Below are 22,636 nucleotides of genomic sequence, written 5' to 3' on the forward strand. Positions count from 1 at the left end.
TTTTTTAAAATTTGGTTTATAAAATTTTTTAATTTTATGATTTTCAAATCTTTATTTTTTCTTAAATTTTCGTGTGTTTTTATTTTCTATTCTATTTTCGAAATGTTTGTTTTTAAACATATAAGATTTATAGATTTTATTTTTTAAAATATTGTTCTCTCTATTTTTAAATATTCAAGGAAAAGCTCAAATTCTCTTCCCCATCTTTTGCAATGTAAAATGAATATCGGAGTGTTCAATGTCCATATTCATTCAACATTTTCACGAAGCCCCAAGAATTCGTTCGAATGTGTAAAATGGCAACCCACGAACAGGAATTGCGAGCTTTTCCAGCAATTATTGAAAAAACTATTCTAGAACCTGAATTGATGATTGTTCATCAAAGAGAATATGGATAACACATTTTATACCAAAAATATCTTGGAAAAAATCAATTTTTCATATTCATTTTCAGCACTAATCGTCAAACTCCTTTCCTTTTTTCAATTTACAAGCCTTTTTTTTTTTTAGCAGGTGTAAAGAACTCTAGCATCCAAAGCATACAGACTACCTCTTCTCTGGCTACATAAACTAGCATCAATTACAATAACTGGAAGAACTCATATTGTATCTTTTCTTATAGGGAGCCGAACAAGGTGAGATATTTTAAGTTATGAACTATGGAGGTCTGAGTATATACCAAGATGCAATCTAATTTTATCAACTGCTGTTCTGAATGGGCTGAGATGGACATCTGCCATCGATCACTTGAGTATTCAAGATCTTCCTAAGAGAACGATACTGAAGACGGACATTCTCCCCAGTTTCAATAATCTTAAGCAAGTACCTGAAAAACAAAAATAGTGCAAATCTTGTGATTATACAGCACTACTATTGTGAGTACTGAAATGGAATGCAAAATTTAATTCTTTCAACACTAAGCTCAAATAGTCCCATCTTCCAATACTTGCTCAGATGCTCAAATCACAACCCAAAGGCTCCCAGCGCCCAAAGAGCCCATAAAATAGATTTATGGAACCCCAACATCTTATATGCATTTCAAAGCATGCATGCATACAGACGTACATACATACATAAACCCCCGGTATAGCACATTTTACTTCCCCGAAAGCGTAAAAGAGCAAAATAAGTAAAGTTGCTTGGTCCCCTTCCCAACGTCAAGACAGTTGCCTAAGAAATTGATCCTTTAGCTTAGGCAGGCTTCTAAATACATACAAACCAAAGAAAAGCAAATGCCTTTGACAAACTTCATTACCGGGGTCTAAAAAAGGTAGTACAGTGACCTACGTTTGTCAAAATCAAACGAATAAATTTAGCCATATAGGATGTTTGACAATGCCCAGATCATTTTTTTAAAGAGAAGAGTCCCGTAGACATTATGGAAAAAATTGAAGGCAACAGCTCCATTTATTGCATAAGTTTTTTGATAGGTACTTGCAATTGTTTAAATAATTGAGGCCCCAACCGAGTCCATTTATTGCACAAGTGCTTCCACGAAGTTGGAATTTACCTTAAAATGAAAATTACCAAGAGGCTTCCCCCCATCTTCAAAAATAAAGTATCAAAGCAAATTCAATTATTATCATGTTAACTGCTAAAACTCACACTACTGGAACTTTGTGAAACCCTTGCAACAAACAATTGTTCAGATTCTACCCTTATTGAAAACACTAGGTTTATTAATTATTCTGAAATTCATTTAATTAATTTGAAACAAATTAGGGAGGTTTGGATAGTGAGATAAGATGAGAGATGAAAGTTGAATGAAATATTGTTAGAATATAGTTTTTTAATATTATTTTTGTATTGAGATTTAAAAAAATTGAATTTTTTATTATATTTTCTATGAAAGTTTGGGAAAGTTGTAATGATTAGATGAGATGAGACGAGTTGATCTCATCTCTATCCAAACAAGGCCTAAGTTCACCCTTGAAACAGCAGCACCAACTTTATATGATCTTCACTTTAGTTTGTCTTTTGGTGGCCCTAGATTCTGCATTGGTAACTATATGTGTGTGTATATATGTAAATGGTTCTGCTGTACTACTTTGTTTTGAAGCTGTTTCAGGCCTGAAAGTAATCTCTCGAAGTCTGAAATGGTTCCTGTAGGTAATGTGAATAATGTTCAGGTCTTGACAAATATCTTGGACTGTAAGGTTGCTTCGCTGCCCTTGAAATACCTTGACCTTCCGTTGGAGGCTGCCTTCAAGGCAAAATCTATTTGAGATGGTGTGTTAGAAAAACTTGAAAGAAGATTGGCTGGTTGGAAACGAGTATATTTGTCCAAGGGGGGTAGATTAAGTCTCATAAAGAGCACGTTATCTACCCTCCCTACTTATTTTCTATCCCTATTTCCGTTACCTACAAGTGCAACCTCTCGTATTGAGAAAACCTTTTGTAACCTTCTTTGGGGAGTTATATGGGAGGAAACTAAGTTCCATCTTGTTGGTTGGGATAAAGTTTGCTCACTGATACCTTGCAGTGGGTTGGGGTGCATAATTTAAGGGTATTCAACAAAGCACTTCTGGGTTGTGGAGATATCACAGGGAAGGGGAGAGTTTGTCAAGAGAAGTCATGGATTCTAAATATGGGAGTATCCGGGGGCTGGTGTTCTAAGGAAGTTAGGTGAACATATGGCGTGGGGCTGTGGAAAAATATTCGAGCTGGATGGGGAAGATTCTCCCAGTTTTTCAGTTTTGCAATTGGAAGAGGTCATGGTGTTTATTTCTGACATGATGTCTAGTGCGGTGAAAGGGCTCTGAAGCAGGTGTTTCCCATGCTCTACCAAATTTCTATTGACAAGAAGGCTGTTGTGGCTGATCTATTGGCATTTTCTGATGGTGCTGTCCATTGGAAAATTAGTTTTTCGAGAGCAGCTCAAGACTGGGAATCAGATATGTTTGCTGTTTTCTTTGACTCATATGCTATGTCAATTGACATTGAGGCTTGTCTAAGGGAGGGAGAATCACGCTTATTAAGAGTACGTTATCTAACCTCCCAACGTATTTTCTTTCTCTATTCCCTCTGCCTGCAGGGGTGGCAAATAGAATGGAAAAGATCTTTCATGATTTCCTTTGGGGAAGCCTAGAAGATACAAAGAAATTCCATTTGGTAAAATGGGACAAAGTATGTACTCCTTTGGCTTGCGGAGGATTGGGCTTAAGAAAACTAAGAACCTTCAATAAGGCACTTCTTGGAAAATGGTTATGGCGCTATATGGACGAGGAAAATGCTCTTTGGAGACATATTTTGGATGTCAAATATGGAAGCATTTGGGGTGGGTGGTGTACAAAGGAAGTAAGAGGCACGTATGGAGTGGGAGTTTGGAAATTTATTCTGAATGGTTGGAATGACTTCCTTGGCAGCTGCAAATATGAGATGGGAAGGGGCACGTGAATCAGTTTTTGGCATGACATTTGGTGCGGGGATGTAGCTCTGAAAAGCGCTTTTCCTTCTCTCTATAGGATTGCGCTTGATCCGGACTCCTCAGTGGCTGAGAATGTGTAGTACTGCCGAGCCTATTCACTGGTCTGTGAGATTCACCCGCACTGCTCAGGATTGAGAGGTGGGAGACATCACAAATTTCTACAGCATGCTATATGCACTGAAACACAGGGCAGGAAGGGAGGACAGATTAGTATGGACATACACCGGGAACAAGAAATTTTCAGTTCGCTCATATTACAAGGCCTTGACAACCCACTCCCCTAATACCTTCCCTTGGAAGAGCATCTGGAGGAGTAATGCCCCTCTCAAGGTCGCTTTTTTCGTTTGGTTGGCTTCTCATGGCAAAATACTGACAATAGACAAGCTAAGAAAGCGCGGTCTAATTATAATGGATTGGTGTTTCATGTGTAAACATGACAGTGAATCAACGGACCACCTTTTCCTTCACTGTGAAATAGTCAAGGCCTTATGGGATGAAGTTCTCTCAAGACTTGGTATCGCATGGGTTATGCCAAATAGGGTAATAGATTTATTGTACTGCTGGCAAAGGATTGGAGGAAATTGACAGATTGCCGCTGTTTGGAAAATGGTACCGTTATGTCTAATGTGGTGCATTTGGAATGAAAGAAACAACCGCTGTTTTGAGGACAACGAACGCTCCCCGGCTGGTTTTAGGGATTTTTTCTTTCACACTTTGTTATTGTGGGCCTCCTCTATTGTACTAAATGGAAGGAGTTTTAGTGACTTTTATGCTACTATCCGTAGCACGTAGTTTGTAATTAGGCTCTTTCTTGTATACTTCCTGTATACCTGGGCTTTGCCTTTTTATGTGGATCAATAAAATCTCTTTTATCTATCAAAAAAAAAAAAAAGTTTGACATTGAGGTGGAGGATAAGATGATTTAAAATCTTGGAGGAAATAAAAAGTTCTTAGTGAGCTCCCTTTTTGGCACCGGGTGTCCGTTCCGACTAATTTCGGGGGTGCACAGGCCCTTGGCAAGGAGTTCTCAGTGCGCTCTTTCTATAAGGCTCTTATGGGATTGTCTAATGATCCTTGTTTTCCTTGGAAGGCTATTTAGAAATCCAAATTCCAATGTACCTCCTAAGATTGCTTTCTTTATATGGACTGCATCTCTAGGTAGGATTCTCACCTCAGACAACTCGAGGAAACGTGGTATTATCATTTTAGATTTGGTGCTGTATGTGCAAGAAAGACGGGGGAAGCAGTGGATCATCATCTTTTGTTACATCATGAAGTGGCCCAGGGTTTATGGAATAAGATCCTTAATCGGACAGGAGTGGCATGGGTTATGCCTGGAAGAGTGAACGATATCCTGAAGAGCTGGACAGGTATAAGGGGAAATGCCCACATCGCTGCTGTGTGGAGAATGGTCCCTCATTGCATTATGTGGTGTTTGTGGATGGAGAGAAACAAGAGGTGCTTTGAAGACATGGAGCGTTCTTTGGAGGAGCTGAAGCGATTTTTTTACACTACTTTAATCTCCATGATTTGCTTGTATATCTCTCTAGTGCTTAGTTGTAATTAGGCTTGTTTGATGTATACTCCTAGTGTGTTTGGGCTATGCCTTTATTATCAATAAAATTTTACTCTTATAGGGAAAAAAAAAATGTATGTAAATGCAAAAAGTGCCATACACGTGTAAAAAGTTAGGTTCATGCCAACTCACCAACCATTGAGACACTGGGATGTGATGATCGCTTCCTTGCCAACAAACTTTTCTGGTGTCCTCCTGTTTCCCTGCACAATTCAGCATTGGCTTAAAATTTCTACCAAGGAGAACCTGTCGTGGGCAATAGATAGTTAGCAGAAAACTCACCTTAATCACCACCTTCTCATTTACTGAAAAAGGATATTGCACCCCACGATGTAGCCCATCATCAGCAGTAACATCTCCGTTTTCCTAAAGATATAATGTGGATAATGTCCTCAAATTTATTCATTAGAAAGTACAATCTGATTATATTGAGCAGTGGGGTTCATCTTGAAAGACACTGCATGTTGCTAGACATTGCTTGTATGGAAACTTTCATTATGAACTTCCCGTGTACTTGATTTGCAAGTTTGCACCTTTCTTGAATTTCAATAAAATCTTATAAAAAGATGCCATATAGTTAAGAGTTTGTAAAAAATACACTTCCCAACATCATTTAAGTAAATTATAACATGGGCCAAAGCCATAATCATCTATTTGAGATTTACAACGGAGATGTTTTACCTTATCAACAAGCAGTTTAGCAATGATATGAAAAACATTTTGCCCTTTAGACCCCCCAAAACAAATTAGGTAGGAAAAAAAAAAATCAGAAGAGAAGTTACTGTTGTCATTCCATGATATTGAAGGAAACCAACCCAAACCAGAAATAGATATTGAAAGGAAAACAAATCATAGAAACTGTACTATTCATCATACAAATAATTTATCAAAGTAACATGGAACTCTATTTCCCGGTACAAATCAGCATTCTGAGAAACCTCATTGCCAAATTTTCAGAGAAAACACTTAAAACTTCAGATAAATCAATTTGCAATGGAACATTGTCAAAATCCTTCCTAGAAAAGATGCACATAAACAATTATTTAATGTTCCAATATGCTTCCAGAATATCTTATTTGAATTGGTGAGTTATGTTTTGAACCCACAATGTTGCTTCTCAACCCCCTCATCCCTCATTCTTACGAGGGAAGTGCCATTCGAACTAGCGCTGATTTGCTTAAGCATCAAAAATGTTTGTGGAGAATTACACGAACATTTAAGCTTTTCCACAACTGTTACACCTATCCATGTTGCTCCCAATACAACATTTGATCAAGTAACAGAAATATCAAGCACTTATTTGAAGCATACCCTGTTTGGTCTTCTCACTGAATCCGTTTGGTCACCCATTTCTTTTCGACGCTTCCGTAGAGCAGCATTATGGAATAGTCTTCGCTCATCCTCATTCTTCACTGCTGCAGCTGCTGCTCTAAGAGCTGGGAAGGAAATGATTCCACCATGATTAAAAAAAATGCTCAGAAGGGTGATTAGAATGTATCATGACTACCATTATAGGTCGGACAAAACCAAATTAGAGTAGAGCGCAGGAGAGATCAAATAAAATATATTCATTTTGAAAAGGAAAGGGAAAATGGAATATACCAAGATTAGGGACTAAAGACCCAGAATCAATTTCTGCACTGCAAAGGGTACATCTTGACTGCAAAGGGAACAATAAGTGTAGTTAAGTCTAGTTTTTCCCCTCTGAAGTAATAAAGGCATAATTATTCATAGGAACATGAGTAGAATTTAGATGTCATAATGATACGTCATCAAGCAGATCTTAGTTTTTGTTTTCCTTTAATAATAGAAGACATAACAATATATATATATATGGCTGTTAATTTTTATATGCAAATGCATGAGCAATAGTTCATTAAAAGCTGGAAAGGGGGAACAAAGAGTCACAGGAACAAGGGAAAGACCATGAAAAAAGGAAAAGTAGGAACAAGGAAAGAAAACCAATACTAAATTTTGGCATAGACATGTACGAGTGTGTGTGTGTGTGTCAGTAAGTGCCTACACTAGAAACTTATTGGAGTTAAGGCAACACCCGATTGAACCAATCAGAGGCTACAGAATCAGATAAACAATGAGTTATTATATTGTCCAGCGAATTACTGTCAGTCCCTTCTAGCACCTTCCATTATTACTGATATTCATTCACCTCAGACGTAATTCATGGTAAATGTAAGTGAATGGCAAGCAGCATGTATTCACTGATGCAAAACCAGCATTCCGCACTGTTTCCACCATCTAGTGTGAAGAAGAATAGCAAATGTATCAAATAAGTAAAATGCTGGTCGTCTTGCAGGCATGAATTCCAGTTCAGTAATGCACATGATTCAAGATATGTCCGCAGCGGATGCTACAGTCAAATACCACTACTGGAATGAGCTTTGTGCCATTCTTGAATTTAGGTTCAAGAGTAGGAGCCTCAAGGCATTGTTGTTATTGTTTAGGCTTTAAGTGATGCACAGCTGGAACTAACTTGTTCCTAGATCCGATACGTCAGCCGATTAGGATAAAAAATAACTGCCTAGCGGTGACATTTCAGGAAAAATCAGACCACAAGGTGAATCTACAGAAGTGAACTAACTAGCTTAGAGCAATTTCCTTAAGATAAAGTATGATCACAGCAGAAAAGATGACTCTTTGCTCAAGCATTTGGATTTTTCCTCCACTAGGTCAGATTAGACCTAAAATGCTCTTAAGGGGAGTGTGAATTGTCACAGCAAAAGATTGGACCACACAACCAGTATAGGGTGATAAGATGGAACACAACACACCAAAGTTAAAGGGTTCCATAAGGAAGCAAGCCATCAACAGCCTGGAGACGTATCTAGACCAAATGGATGAAACCAAGGGCAACTGATCTATTACATGAAAAAGAGCCTTGGTCTCATCCTAGAAAGATTTGTTGACGCTATAACCAAGAAGGAAGACCTAACAAACAAAGTTGAAGAGATGCAGGAACTCAGTAAAGACTCAGTTGTACAAGCTTTGAAAAAAAAATTCAAGCAAAGGAATGACATCATTAATTAATCCATAACATGGCTTATGAAGACCTGTAAACCATGGTAACAAATATTTGCATATTTCTGTTCCCTTTCAAGTTCACAAGTTTTCCCACATTCCTGCACCAACGTAGATATTAATAGATGATTTCCTTTTATCTCATAATTTGTCATATTAATTCCAACTCAAGGGTGATATTGGATATTGAGTGAAGGGTGGGGCCTATTCTTCTTGTTTCGACTGTTATTTGTAAGGGAAGGGATGGAGGATGGGAGAGGAGCCAGAGAACACTAAACTTTCTTGAAACCCCTTCTAACAAGTCTATCATTCGGCTTTGGGGAAAGATGGTGCCAGTGGATAAAGCATTGTATCACAACAGTCAGATTCTCAGTATTGGTCAATGGCACTCCTGAAGGTTTCTTCAATAGTTCATGAGGTTTAAGGCAAGGGGATCCTTTCTCCCCACTTTTATTTATTCTAGTCATGGATGTGCTGAGCATAATGCTAGAAGGGGCGATGGGTGGAGGCTTCATCTCAGGTTTCTCGGTGAGCGGTTCTTCGCAGGAAAGCTTGATAGTCTCCCATCTGCTTTTCGCTAACGATACCTTGATCTTTTGCGATCCGGATCTGGAGCAGTTTCGCTCTTTAAGAGCACTCCTACTCTGCTTCAAAGCTGTTTCTGGCCTTAAGGTTAACTTATCCAAGTCGGAAGTAGTCCCCGTTGGATCGATCAATAACTTAAGTGAGGTGGCTGACACATTGGGCTGTAAGATCTCATCCTTGCCTATGAAGTATCTTGGACTCCCCCTAGAGCCCCCCATAAATCCAAGATAATGTGAGAAGGGATCGTTGAGAAAATTGAAGGCAAACTGGCAGGGTGGAAGAGAATTTACTTGTCTAAGGGGGGAGAACCACACTTATTAAGAGTACGTTATCCAATCTCCCAACATATTTCCTTTCTCTGAAAAGCTTTTCCGTGATTTCTTATGGGGAGGGTTGGAGGATGAAAAGAAATTCCATTTGATCATATGGAATAAAGTATGCACCCCCTTGTCTTGCGGAGGTTTGGGCTTTAGAAATTTGAGAATTTTCAACAAGGCCCTTCTTAGAAAATAAGGAGACACTCTTTGGAGGAAAATCCTAGAGATCAAATATGGGAGTGTCCAGGGAGGTTGGTGCACTAAGGAAGTAAGAGGGGCTTATGGAGTGGGAGTTTGGAAACTTATCCGGAATAGTTGGGATGATCTCCTAAGGAACTGCAGTTTTGTGGTGGGAAGGGGCACGCGAATCAGGTTTTGGCACGACAATTGGTGTGGGGATGCCGCCCTGAAAAACGCATTTCCTTCTCTTTATAGGATTGCGTCCGATTAGGGCTCCTTGGTGGTTGATAATATGTGCAGTACTACGGATGCCATTCAATGGTCTGTGAGGTTCATTAGATCCGTCCAAGATTGGGAGATGGGAGACATCATTGAATTTTATAGAATGTTATATGCGCTGAAACAAAGGACAGGAGGGAAAGATAGATTATGCTGGAAAGACATTGGTAACAAGAAATTTTCAGTTCGCTCATACTACAAGGCCTTGTCGACTCGCTCCCTTAATGCTTTTCCTTGGAAGAGCATTTGGAGGGGCGTATGCTTTCTTTGGCTGGCTAGCTTCTCATGGTAAAATACTGACCATAGACAACTTAAGAAAACGGGGACTATACATTATGGATTGGTGTTACTTATGCAACCACAATAGTGAATCTATGGACCACCTTCTTCTCCATTGCGACGCAATCAAGGTATTGTGGGATGAAATTTTCTTGAGGCTTGGTATCGCATGGGCTATGCCTAGGAGAGTGATCGATCTACTATCTTGTTGGCGAGGGATAAGGGGCAACCACCAGATCGCAGTTGTATGGAAGATGGTACCTCTATGTTTAATGTGGTGCACATAGACCGAAAGAAATGGACGATGCTTTGAGAACAAGGAACACTCTCCAGAGGGTTTCAAGGCTTGTTTTCTTTCATACTTCACTACTTTGGGCTTCTTCTATTGTACTAAACGGAACAAGTCTCAATGACTTTTATGCTACTATCAATAGCACTTAGTTTGTAATTAGGCTTTTCCTTGTATACTCCCTGTGTACTAGGGCTTTGCCTTTTACGTGGATCAATAAAATTTTTTATCAAAAAAAAAAAGTCTATCATATTAGGGAAATTTGAGTGCAGACGACACCAGGCTTAGTGATTCACTTGAACTTTCATTTTTACCCACAACAGTTTATCATAATCATCAATAATTGAAGTAAAACCTTTGCATTTCTCTCCATCCTTGTAAATGGACATGATCACTTATCCATTTCTCTCCTTTCCACTCTACAGCCAAATAAAAGAAAAAGATTGTGCTGCCCTCCCTCTCCTATAGTTTATAACCAAATAAGGGAGGGTGATACTTATTCCCTCTTGTCTCCCTTTCCCATTATCTTCTTTCCTCTTACTCCAAACTTTTAGAGAGAGCTTAAAAAGTATTCCCACCCGCTTTTACTAAACCAGCACTACAAGTTGAGTTTCAAGACTGTTTACCATGCAGTGTATGCTATACAACTAGGTAGAAAAAGAAGTTCAAAGACAAAATATCCTATACATAAAAATCAGGACCATGTTTTGAACCCAAAAGATCTATGATTATAAATGCATATATATAACTCCAAAGGCCACTTCAACAAATCAATTATTAGTCATGGTTTTGGAAAAGAACATGAGATAGTTCTACTTACTGTTTCAATTACTCTTCTCAACGTCAAACCACCAAATGAATGTCCACAGGAAACGACCATGGCATCTTCAAGAAATGTACCTCTAAAGCATAGAGAATTAAAGAAAGAAAAGCAAAGCTTTAGTGACACAAATATTTTCATGCCAATTTTCTTACAAGATTAACAAGGAAGAAAGTAAAGTCCATCTACTGTTAGAAAGTGAAATTCCATGCAAAACAATTGAAAGGAAAAATAAAAAATAAAAATCCAGTATTAAACCTAGATTTTAGAGGTGTATTCATAACAAAAATTAAGAACTCATAGTAGACGACAGCAAATGATCCGGAATAAATAATTCAGCCTACAATGTTCCCTAACATCTAAATCATATGCTGGTGATTGGTAACCCAAAACTTTATTTGAGAGCTCCACCATCACACCACACAAATAAATTTATGATAAAATATAAACTGACACTTTTTAAGTATAGACATGTAAGATTTATCACAAATCCTACGGGAAACTCCTTGTCGAGGCGCCTGTGCACCCCCAGGATTAGTTGGGATGTTGTTCCAAGACACCCAGTGCCAATCATAAAAGATTTATCACAAAATCAAAGGTTACGGAAAGTTAACTAAGGGGTAAAACACTGCATATACAACGTAGATTTTTTTTTTTTTATAACAAGAAGTAATTTATTAGAAACGAATGTAAAGGCGAAGCCCATGTACATAGGAAGTAAACATATACAACGTAGATGCTCAAAAGTCAGCATGATTTCACTTGTTTATAGTGTGCCAGTAACAAACCACACCCAGGGAAAAACTCACGATATGGGATCTGAAAGAACGCTTCTCAATGACAGTTCCTTATTCAAATTGTTCTGAGCTACCTGTCAATCAGAAACTCAAGTAAGATTTCTTCACAGATGATTATTGACAACAAACATACAAATATTAGAGTCAGTGACTAAGCATAGGGCTCCCCTATATTGATTGAAAAAAGCACATTTAGATTCGGGGATGGAAACAGTCTTCTCCCTTCTGTCTTATTTGATAAACTCAAAAATGCAAAAAAATCAGAGATGCAATGGAAATGAGTAAAATAATTGAGAAAAATATGAAAGCAGAGAATCAGAAGATAAAGTTCCATTTATATGAAAAGATAGCCATGATAGATGCAAACATTTAAATGTTGCTGATGGAATGGGACCACTAACCGTTTTAGGCCCACCTACAATATTTTGACAAAGTCCACTTCAGTTTTTCTTTTTTTGCTTTTGATAAGAGAAGCTTTGTTTATTAGCAAAATGGCATCCAATTACACATGGAGTATACAACAAAGACCAGCACGGTATCATGATTAGTTTTTTGTTTTGACAATTAATAGAAGGTATTATTTACAAACGCAAAGCATGCAGCCTGAGTGCACAAGAAGAATACAAGTAGAACAGAACACCAAACTAGAAATAGAAAAAAGACGAGAAGATAGTGAAAACTTAGTCCATTTAAATATAATAATTAACAACTTAAGCATGGACACATGCATGCACATACATCTTACCATTATCATAATTAACAAAGATTTTGTAGACCAAACATCAATAATTGTCGTTGGGGTAAATAACAGTAGCTACCAGGAATTAGAAAGATATAGCAATTCAAATGTTGATGGCTTCAACCTGAGATGCTATTAATCGCATACTAGTAGTTTTAATCATGCTCAACAGGGCACATATGACACATCAACAAGAAAAGGTATTTCTTTTTTGCTTTCCCCTTTCTTGTTAATACTGTGAAATGAAGAACTTATATATCAGACGCTCATTGCATGAGAGAGCACAAAAAATGTGGAAGGGAAATGTTTTTTCATAAACTAGCTAAACCCAAACAAGATGCCTTTCTGATCATAACTGCTCAAAACATCTTATACAGGTATCTACTTACTGGGCCCACTATGTATTAGTCCACTCTTTTTTTCTTTTTGAGATCAAAGCCCCGTCCTTTCTAATAGCCCAAAAAAAGGAAGGGAGCCAATGGAAAATGAAGAGCAAAACAAAGAAAGCCCTTTTATAACTGAAATGGATCAAAGCCCACCTGGAACAAGAGAGATCAAGTAAACATCCTTAGGGTTTGCAAAGGAAGCAAACCCAAAGAACATAATGTTTTCCCAACTACTAACTCTCTTCCTATTAATTATCTTAATCCCTTCTCCTCTCCTCTATATGATACTCACTAAGCTCCAGTAGGGAAAATGTTCGAGAAACTGGTTATTTTTCAGCCAAAACAAACCAACCATAAATGTCCTTTCAAGGCATTGGGTTAGAGGGTTCCCTATTCACACGGGTTTGCCACAAAGTTGAAAGGTTTCCTCAAAGGATATACTGCACTTGACAAAAAGGAATATAGCACTCTATCACCGTCCCTCTAACGGCTACCTCAGGTGATCCTCGCCAAAGATAACCTCTTCTTATTACTTCTTTTCACCCTTAGCATTTTCCCAGCATTTTCCTAGTTATTGGGTAAATTCTAGAAGGGGTTTGTTTGCTCATCTTCCATCTGAGAAAATGGTCCTCTTGAAACCCTTGTTGGCAGAATAGGTTTCCAAATACTTGGTGGCTGACAGTGCCTCTGTGCATAAAGCTTGAAGGAAGGCTAGCTTATCTCACAGAAAGATGTCACAATTTTTATGGTTGCTATATGGTTGTGATGGTGGGTGCCGTATCAAAGAGGGGAAGGAGGGAATAAAAAACAATAGGTAATGAGTTAAGCAAGGTATGGGTTTTTATCCAAGCTCATTGGTGGTTAGTGGGCAGGCAACAACTGTCTAAACAAGATAACTCAAACCTATCAGGTCTGGGTTGACAACAAGTGGTACTCTTGAGGCCTATACAACTTGTGAACAGAAAATCCAAGTCTTTCACAAAGGTGGTTGCTGAAACAGGTAGAGATTTGAGGATACAAAACATAATCCAGAACTTGCAGGAGGTGTGCAATATCATAGTTCTACAGTAGGTGTGGGGAGAGTTTGCAAGAAACAAAAGAATATCTATGTTGTTAAGTGAACATATGTTCAAAGGAGCTTGCTAGGTAGGGTTGATCTCAAGGGGCAAAAAGGGAAAATGGATGCAGGGATATTTGAAAAAACAACTCTTGATGGCATGCATGGGGAAAATTTGAGAAATATCTTGTATCTAGTAGGTCGGTTGCATGTAACCATGAAAATGCTATTGTTGTTAGCAATAGCAGCGCAAATAACGGAAGATGTACAATATTCTACATATGTTGAGAACGTAGTTGGTAGAATTTCGGGTGTAGGTTGGGTCAAGGACCAGCCCAAGTGTATAAAGGCTGGTTTAAAACAATGGGAACCTAAAAAAAAAAATTGACCCACTCTTGGAACAGGCCAAAGGAAAAGGAATTTGTTTTTTTTTTTTTTTTTTAGGAGGCTCAAACCACATCTGGACCTATATTCTAAAAGGACTAGTCAATGATACAATTCGATTGGAAACATTGTAAAAGGCATAAACTTCTCCCTCCCAAGTAATGTGTGATACACTCATCACTCAATATGGGAATCACTATCTCCCTCCTTAAATTCCAAATTTCCTCGTCGGGTCATTCCATCATAGTTGGCACTACTCAAGCCTCACATTTCTGGTTGGGATTGACTTTGATACAATTGGAAACGCCCCAAGGGAGGCCCAAGCCATATTAGACCTATACTTCAAAAGGACTACAATTGTACAATTGGAGCTTCATTGGAATTATTATAAAAAGCAATGACTTCCCTCTCCCAAGCAATGTTGGATCCCATACACCACCTACATGACACTCATCACTTAGTATTGAGCATCACAAAATTATCAATGGGCCATGCACTCATAAATCCTATAAAGGTGGTTTTCAAATAGCTAGCCAAATAATATTTGAAACTTAGTAGGTTCAAATCCCACTGGGTGCAAACAATCTCGGTCATCGAATTGGGGAATATTCTCCTCAAATTACTCGAGGTTGCGGGAACCTCCTTGCCGAGCACATGTGCATCCCCGAGATTAGTCGAGACGCTGTTCCTGAACAGCCAGTGCCAATAAAAAAAAAAATATTTGGAACTCGGCCCAGTAGCCTTAAAAGGTAGGTTAAACGAAATGGCAGTTTAGTTTCTTGCAGGTTGAGCTTTTAGTATAGGTTTTCTCATAAAGCCACTGGATACTTTGGCTGCACACCAACAGGCAATAATCAGTGGTGTCGGGGACTTCAATGGACCTTACAAGCTCAGAAAATGGCATTTGTTCACGTTTTCCACGAACATTGGGAATGGATTCTATTACTTGATTGACTTTTGACTAATAGTCTGCTGGAGAAAATGAGCTCTATTGTGGCAATAGTCTTGTTATTCAAGCAATAACACTAGTGACTCTTGATATGTGTAAAGGTGCAAAATAAAAGGGAGTAATGGCGATAGAAAATTATCTTGGAGGGGGTGATATGGCAGGTAGGTAGGCTTTGACGCTAAAAGGGGAAGAAGGTGATGTTGGAACATGTTCCATTTCCTTTGAAAAGGGGGGAATTTTGTGAGCCAGGTTGACAATGTGGAGAGCTTGACAGGAACTTTGGAATTAAGGTGGATTCCTTACCTATGAAGTATCTTGGCCTCCCTTTAGGAGCCACTTTTAAGGAAAAGACAATTGGGTTAAAGAAGATCAAGGGTGGTCAGTTGACCAATTGGAAACTAATGTATTTTTCCAAAGATGTTCCTATTACATTGATTAAAAGCACATTTTTGAACTTGTCTCCATATTTCATGTCTCTTTTTCCCCTCACTTCTAGTGTAGCTAATCACACTGAGAAGCTGCAACGAGATTCCTTTTGAGACAAAGGAAATATCATTTGGTGAATTGGGGATTTGGAATATGATCAGGGCTAAACACGCATTACTGGAGAAGTGGCTTTGGCGTTACCAGTATGAGAAAGAGGTGTTGTGGAGAGTATGCATGCTTGTGAGGGTGGGATTTTAAAGGGGTCCATTGTCCCACAGAGTGGGACTATGGAAGAATATAAGAAAAATTAGGCATAGTTCTAACCATATTATATTTGATGAGGGGGATGGATCCAAGAGAAGATTTTGGCACGATATGTGATGTGGTGATGGGGTACTAAAGGAAGTTGTCCTTGATGTCTACAGCATTGCACATACCAAGGATGCTTCAGCAGCAGACAATAATCTGGTGATTTATAGTGATTCTTTTATGTGGAACATAAGCTTCATCAAAACAGCTCAAGATTGAGAGGTGGATGCTTTTTGTCATTTGTTAATCCTTTTTTTTTTTTTTTTATTGGCACTAGGTAGAGTGTAAATGAGTCAAGTGCAAGCGAGTAGTGGATGGTCAAGCCTTATTCATTTAAATTTTATTCAAACATATGTCAAGCTCAAGCTTTTAACTAAGTAGCATGTTATGTTCACGAGCAGCCAGTAGGAACATGACTTTATCTAAATCTCTAAAAATATTTTTTTTAAAAATCATTATAAATATAGACATAATACTGTAAGAAAATAACAAATACGAAGTTATTCAAACTTAAGCGTGTCAAGCTGAACTTATATGAATTGTATCATTTAATAATCAATTATAATTTTGGATTTACGAACGACTCATTTAACAAATGAATCAAGGCGAATTCAAGTTTGATCAAGCCCATCTCGAGCGGCTTGTTGAGTAGTCTTGTTTATTTACAGCCCTGGCACCGAGTGTCCAGGAACAAAGTCCAACTAATACTAGGAGCGCACAGGCCCTTAGTAAGAAGTCTCCCACAAGTGCACTTTAGATAATTCAAGGGGAAATTCTCCCAATCCGCTGGCTAGAAATTATATGCACACAAGGATTCAAACTTTTAAACCTGTAGGGAGCATACTACCAAGACCAAAATCCACAATAGATTATGAAGTGTAAGTCAATACAAGATTCTTTGAACCCCATCCTAAAGAGGGATGTTCAACATTAGTTCTTTCAATAGTATGCTTACCACTCATAATAATCATCCATTTCCTAGGAAGAATACCTAGCAGACAAATGTTGCCTTGAGAGCTGCATTATTACCCCATGCAACCTATCTAAGAAATTTTATCACCATGGATAATGTGGATAATGTATGTAAGCAACAATGTTTTTTTTTTTTTTTTGAGAAAAATGTATGTAAGCAACAATGTTATCATCGATTAGTGTTGTATGTCTAAGAGTGGGAAGTTTGGTCACCATATTTTACTTCATTGTGAGACTATAAGTGCCTTGAGAGCTGCATTATTTCCCTATGCAACCTATCTAAGAAATTTTATCACCATGGATAATGTGGATAATGTATGGAAGCGACAATGTTATCATCGATTAGTGTTGTATGTCTAAGAGTGGGAAGTTTGGTCACCATATTTTACTTCATTGTGAGACTATAAGTGCAATGTAGAATGGCTTCTTCAGTCGGATTCGAATGGCTTGGGTCATGCCCAGAAGAGTTGACTCTATTTTTGTTCCTGGAGAGGGTTGGGTGGCAGCCCACACATTATAGCAGAAGATGATTCCCATTTGCCTTATTTGGTTCATTTGGAAGGAAATGAAAAATAGAATCTTTGAGGATCACGAAAGGACCTTGGAGGAGCTAAAAACCTTTCTTTCATCTAGACCCTATTTACTTGGACTATTTTTATATACTTTAATGAGTTAAATTTACATCATTTCTTGCATATTTTCTCCTAGATAGATGTCCCTTATATACTTACATGTACTTGAGTTGCACCTTTTGCGCATTTTTTTTTTTTATTGGAACCAGGTGTCCAGGAACATCGTTCCAATTAATCCCGAGGGTGCACAGGCCCTCTGCAAGGAATTTCCCGCAAGTGCACCTCAGGTAATTCAAGTGAAAAGTCCCCCAGTCCGATGGCCTCTAGAGAGCACCTTTTGTGCATTGTAATAAAAAGATTGTTACTTATAAAAAATAAATAAATAAATAAGAATAAACAATGACTAAGGATGGATGAAAAGCTATTCAAACTGGATCTTGGAATCAAGTGTTTGATGGATTTGGCTGTCTATTACTTCAGAATTCTCAAATACAAAGACAAAAATGAAAAAGAAAAAGAAAATAAAAACTGCATGGTAAAGAAACTAAAGGCATTTTGAGTTTTGTACTTAATAAAGTTTTCCTTGAGATTACTGATTAAAAAAATAAAGTTTTCCTTGAGATCTTCTGCATATTTTATTTTAAGATGAGAGCTTGAAGATAGAACTTACATAAGTATTATCAGAACTGCACAATACATCTTCCTCTGCAGAGAGGTCATCCATAAACTGGCTTACAGATATCGGTACATAACTTTGGGGAATGACGTGACCAGCTGCTGCGATTGGAGAACAATCTAATATAGCATTACCCTGCGGCATGAGCCTGAATGCAAGTGATGTCCTACAATCGCAGAGCTAAATTCAATACGAAGTTCTTGGGAAATAGATTGCAAATTTGAAAAGTATGTTGCACCAAACTCATCACAATAAACACACTGTTATAAAGTAACTTGTACCTCCCACTACCACTAGTGCCGGACAAATAATCTGGAGCAGCTCTATATGATGCAGCAGGACGAAGGCCTGCAGTAGCATGGCTAAGGGCCTTGCCTGTGAGCAGTAAAAGATCCCCTGGAGCTGACCCACCATCTGCTAGGTACCACCTACCATTGGGATCACAAACCTGTTGAAGAAAAGATTGTATAAATAATATGAGGTGGGCGTCAATCAAAAACACCACAAACTTTGTCTAATTGTTCATACATGTTGACCAAGTATGCGAATTATAACCAGTATAATAAAACACTTTTTTAATAGGTTATCAAACCCGGAAACTAAAATATAACAGCAGAATAACAAGGTAACACTAGAAAACTATAACAGGTGTTAGGAGTGGGGGACACCTGAAGTCCAGGACTGTCTGAGGAAATCAATGTCACCAATCCCTTCTCAAATTCACCACTCGTTCCCGGCTTCCCACCTCCAATAGCACCCTTGCCATTTTGCAAAGAAGCATTTAAGTAGGTCACAACAAGCACCGATGAGGACACCTCATTCGCTGGCAATGGGGTATCATCAAGCAAATGATTGAAAACACTGAACAATATATGCTGTTGTAAGTAGAAATATAGAGAAAAAATGGAAATCAGAAAACCACAAGAATAGTAATTTCAAAATGAAAATAAATCATCCAATACTTACTCGCTTCGCAAACGAAGATGTCTTGCTATTGCACATATAGCAGCACGAGCTGCCTTTCCCATGCACCTAAAAACATCAGCCATGCAAGGGGGAGATGAGTCCCAATCTTCCAAAGCCCTGCAACATGGCAAGCTCATAACTATTTAATTTCTAAAGAGTTATGGTAAGTAAAAACAATACAAACAAAAACTATATGAATTATAATTAACTCAGGGCAGAACTCCTACAACCAAGACTAACATGTACGGCCTTATGGGGACAGCTCCATAAAGCAATCACCATATGAATTATAATTAAAAAATTGGGGCAGAACTCCTACAACCAAGACTACATGTACGGCCTTATGGGGACAGCCCCATAAAGCAATCACCATATGACATTCACTCAAACCATACTATGCTATCAGGCCAGGCAATTTCAGATGTACAAGCTCCCATACTGGGCACCAAGAATCGACTATTTTGGGGCTCCAACGTTGTTATTAATTGATTCACATACCAGGACACCATGCCTTTCACCGCTTCTAGAAACAGTAACATCCACATCTATAGACTGATTTCCAATAATGCAGGAAAATGTTTAAGGCTGCATTTCATCAATGGTTTGAAAACTATTTTCAGAAATAAAAGAAAAAGAAAACGGCATCGGAAAAAATAATCATCTAGGAATTTTCCAAGACATATTTGGGTGGGAAGAAAAATCCTGAAAACACCATAAGTTTGTTTGCTGCATTATCAGAATTTGGCCCTTTCAGCAATTGAAAACATCCAGAAATGAGTCCGTTTCCAAAATCTTATATTCACCATAATGCAGTTTTCAGAGAACCTATTCTTGACTCACAAACCAATGGATCCCAAATATTTTAGACAAATGTCCACACCTTTTTTCTCGGTTGGTAAGAACCCAAGTCTTACCAGAACATATAAAATCTTTGAATCGTAATGTATGACATCTTCATCTTCCATATAAACAAAAACACGTTATAAAGCGTGCAATACAAAGGAGCTACACCAAGACATGAGAAGTGACCCTAGCTTGGACGTGTTTCACGAGAAACATGCAATTTGACTATGAGGAAAATCCCACTTCTTTAGACATCCAAAGCTTCCCAAACTGATGCAAAGTGGAAAGACATGAAGCTGACTAGTGAAAAAAAAAAAAAAGTACCTTCCAGCTCTGTACATGTAAACCCCACGGCTCCCCTTGCCAACAACACTCTGCTGAGCCCTACTCCTAAAGTACAAGCGGCCCGCTTCCAAGCCACACCGCATGAGCGCCGCATCTCCGCTCCCCAATTCGATCACCGCTGCATTGTGCCTCATCAATGACCCGGCCAGCGCCTCCACCGCCCTTCCATAGGGCCCGCTGGGGGCCCCCTCGTACGGGACTATATCCGAGAGCCGGACCCTCGCCAGTGGGCACGCCATCAAGGCCATCGGCTCCCCCGACCGGAGCGCCGCCGCAATTGGCACCAAAGCATGATCTACCGGCTGCTCGCGTTGGGGAGTGGAACCCGGTGCGAGAGAGAGGGGGGGCTGCTTGGGGTTCGCAGTGGCTGCGGATGGGGGTGATCTAAGGGAGGATTGGGAAATTATTGGCTGCGATGCCACTGCAGAAGTCTGCTGCTGCTGCATCACCGTCGCAACCATCAATCATTCTGGAAACACTGAACTGTTTTGGTTTGTATGGATATGTGGAGCAAAACCCAAGCAAGATTTAGAAAAGAAAGGGGTTGGATTAGGGTTTTGAAGGAATCATTTTCAGGATAATTTTTGCAATGCTTCATTGGCTGACCAAAAAATATGGTTGTCGCATAGCTTCAGAGTGTGTAAGAACAAAAGACAGAAGTTTTGAGGTCCTTTAAATTGATCTTGCAGTGTTGTTTTAAGTGTGTATGTGTGTGTAAGTATGAAAAAGCATTTGATTTAGGATAATTTTGTTTAGGGTTTTGAGAGGTTCTGTTTTGTATTAGCTGGGCAACAACATCGGAACGGAAGAAGAGAGTGAGTAGGAGCGTGCTGCTGCTGCTGCTTTTCTGTCTGCTCCTTTTCTCGACCTCTGTTTTTCTTTTCTTTTTTGTGGGTTTTTGGGTTTTATATATATTTTTTCCAATTTGTAATATAAATTATTAAAAAACACAGTAATTTTAATAAAAAATTATTAAAAATTTAATTTATAATTAAAAAAAGAATATATATCTTAATTTTATATACAGTAATTTTATATATATAATTATAAAATATGTAAATATCATAGAGTTATTTTAAAAATAAATATAATTTATTATTAAAAAATTAATATTTTTATTTTTTATATAAATCTGATTTTTATTTATTAAAAAAAAAAATGCGCATTCACAACTGAAACCATTTCTCTTTTATGTAACTTGTACTACTTGCTATAAAAGAAATAAGGGGTCCACTGCCAAATGGACCACCCAAGGCAGCCTGTAAGCCTAAGAAGTTGTTGAGCCCACAAAAACAAAAGCCCATGCCTCGATTGGGTCAACTAGGAGGAAAATAAAAGATGAACTCGAGGCTCGAGCCAATGGGATGTAAGTAGCAAAACAAACCATTTCAATCTCAAAAACACATGGTTGACAACGTTGGGAAAACAATTGTCACAACTAACTCACCATGGAAGATTTGTTACAATCAAATCTAGATTTGCAACACTAAGGTAAAGGACAATCAAAAAGACGAAGAGCATGTGAACCATCCCAAGAAGAAGGGAGCTCAAGTGGGGACTAAGATGAGTAAAATGTCCAAACTACAATTAGCAAAAACACTTAACCATGTCTTAAAGTGAGTGAAGAATAAGCAGATGTTTGGATATGAGATTTGCAAGACAAGTATGATGACATTAATAGAGAGCATGTTTGCTAATCAACAACCTCCTTCGAAGCGCTAATCTTTGTTTTCATTGAGGAAGTGAAAATGGTCCTAAAAATACTATAAATTGACTCTTTTGATGGATCAGATCGAGACCTCGTCTAATATATAAAAATGTGTCAAGTTCACTTGCAACTCTATGGTGTTCTAGATGAGATCACATGTCATGCCTTTGTTTAAAGTTGAAAGGGTTGACATATCATTAGTTTGACAAGTTTCAATCAACTCTACAACGATTTTTGACAAATTGGAAAAGTACCTAAATTTAAACAAACTGAAGGCAAAGGAAGCATGCATCTTATTTTTAGTGTGAAACAAAGGAAGAGTGAATCCATAGACTATATGGTAATGTGGTAGTAGTGACATCTATTTGAGTGCACACCATTTGATGATAGAGTTATTTATGTTCTGCTTGACTATTTGCAGATGCAAAATCTTACTACAAGAGTTAAACATAGCCTCTATTATGATATGATGCTTTGATATGGTGATGACAATGATGCTCAATTATGCTATTCCAAAATATACTTTTGAGTAAGGATATTTTTAAACTTTTGCTTTGATATTTTTAGTAATGTTTTGATTTTTGCATTCTGAAAGTAAAAATGTTTTGTTTTGCATTATGAATTCTGTAAATGCTCAGATTTACATACTAGTATATGTACACTGCTTATTGAGTAATTGATAACTCACCCTCTTATCTTCATAATATCTTCAGATGATT

The 22,636-nt window shown here is 38.1% G+C and overlaps 1 protein-coding gene across 1 annotated transcript; it reads right to left on the reverse strand.

Annotated features, from left to right (window-relative positions):
- Window positions 1-416: 416 nt before the first annotated feature.
- LOC122310490 lies at window positions 417-21,093 on the reverse strand. Its single transcript, XM_043124377.1, has 12 exons — window positions 20,189-21,093; window positions 19,022-19,138; window positions 18,724-18,916; window positions 18,337-18,503; window positions 18,050-18,221; window positions 11,598-11,659; window positions 10,789-10,870; window positions 6,606-6,663; window positions 6,315-6,439; window positions 5,286-5,369; window positions 5,136-5,206; window positions 417-826 (listed from the first exon to the last, which is right to left on the reverse strand). Exons 1-12 carry the CDS (start codon window positions 20,668-20,670, stop codon window positions 700-702), a joined length of 1,740 nt encoding a protein of 579 aa, XP_042980311.1. The 5' UTR covers window positions 20,671-21,093; the 3' UTR covers window positions 417-699.
- Window positions 21,094-22,636: the final 1,543 nt, after the last annotated feature.

The sequence above is a fragment of the Carya illinoinensis genome, chromosome 5, assembly GCF_018687715.1.
Source record: "Carya illinoinensis cultivar Pawnee chromosome 5, C.illinoinensisPawnee_v1, whole genome shotgun sequence".
Classification (NCBI taxonomy): Eukaryota; Viridiplantae; Streptophyta; class Magnoliopsida; order Fagales; family Juglandaceae; genus Carya; species Carya illinoinensis.

Excerpts from the sequence above, each read along its gene's own strand:
- LOC122310490 (XM_043124377.1), bottom strand. The coding sequence starts at position 20,670 with ATGGTTGCGACGGTGATGCAGCAGCAGCAGACTTCTGCAGTGGCATCG. Across the intron at positions 6,664-10,788 it reads TGAGAAGAGTAATTGAAACA|TCAAGATGTACCCTTTGCAG; the intron begins GTAAGTAGAACT and ends TTCCCTTTGCAG. Across the intron at positions 827-5,135 it reads TCCCAGTGTCTCAATGGTTG|GTACTTGCTTAAGATTATTG; the intron begins GTGAGTTGGCAT and ends TTTGTTTTTCAG.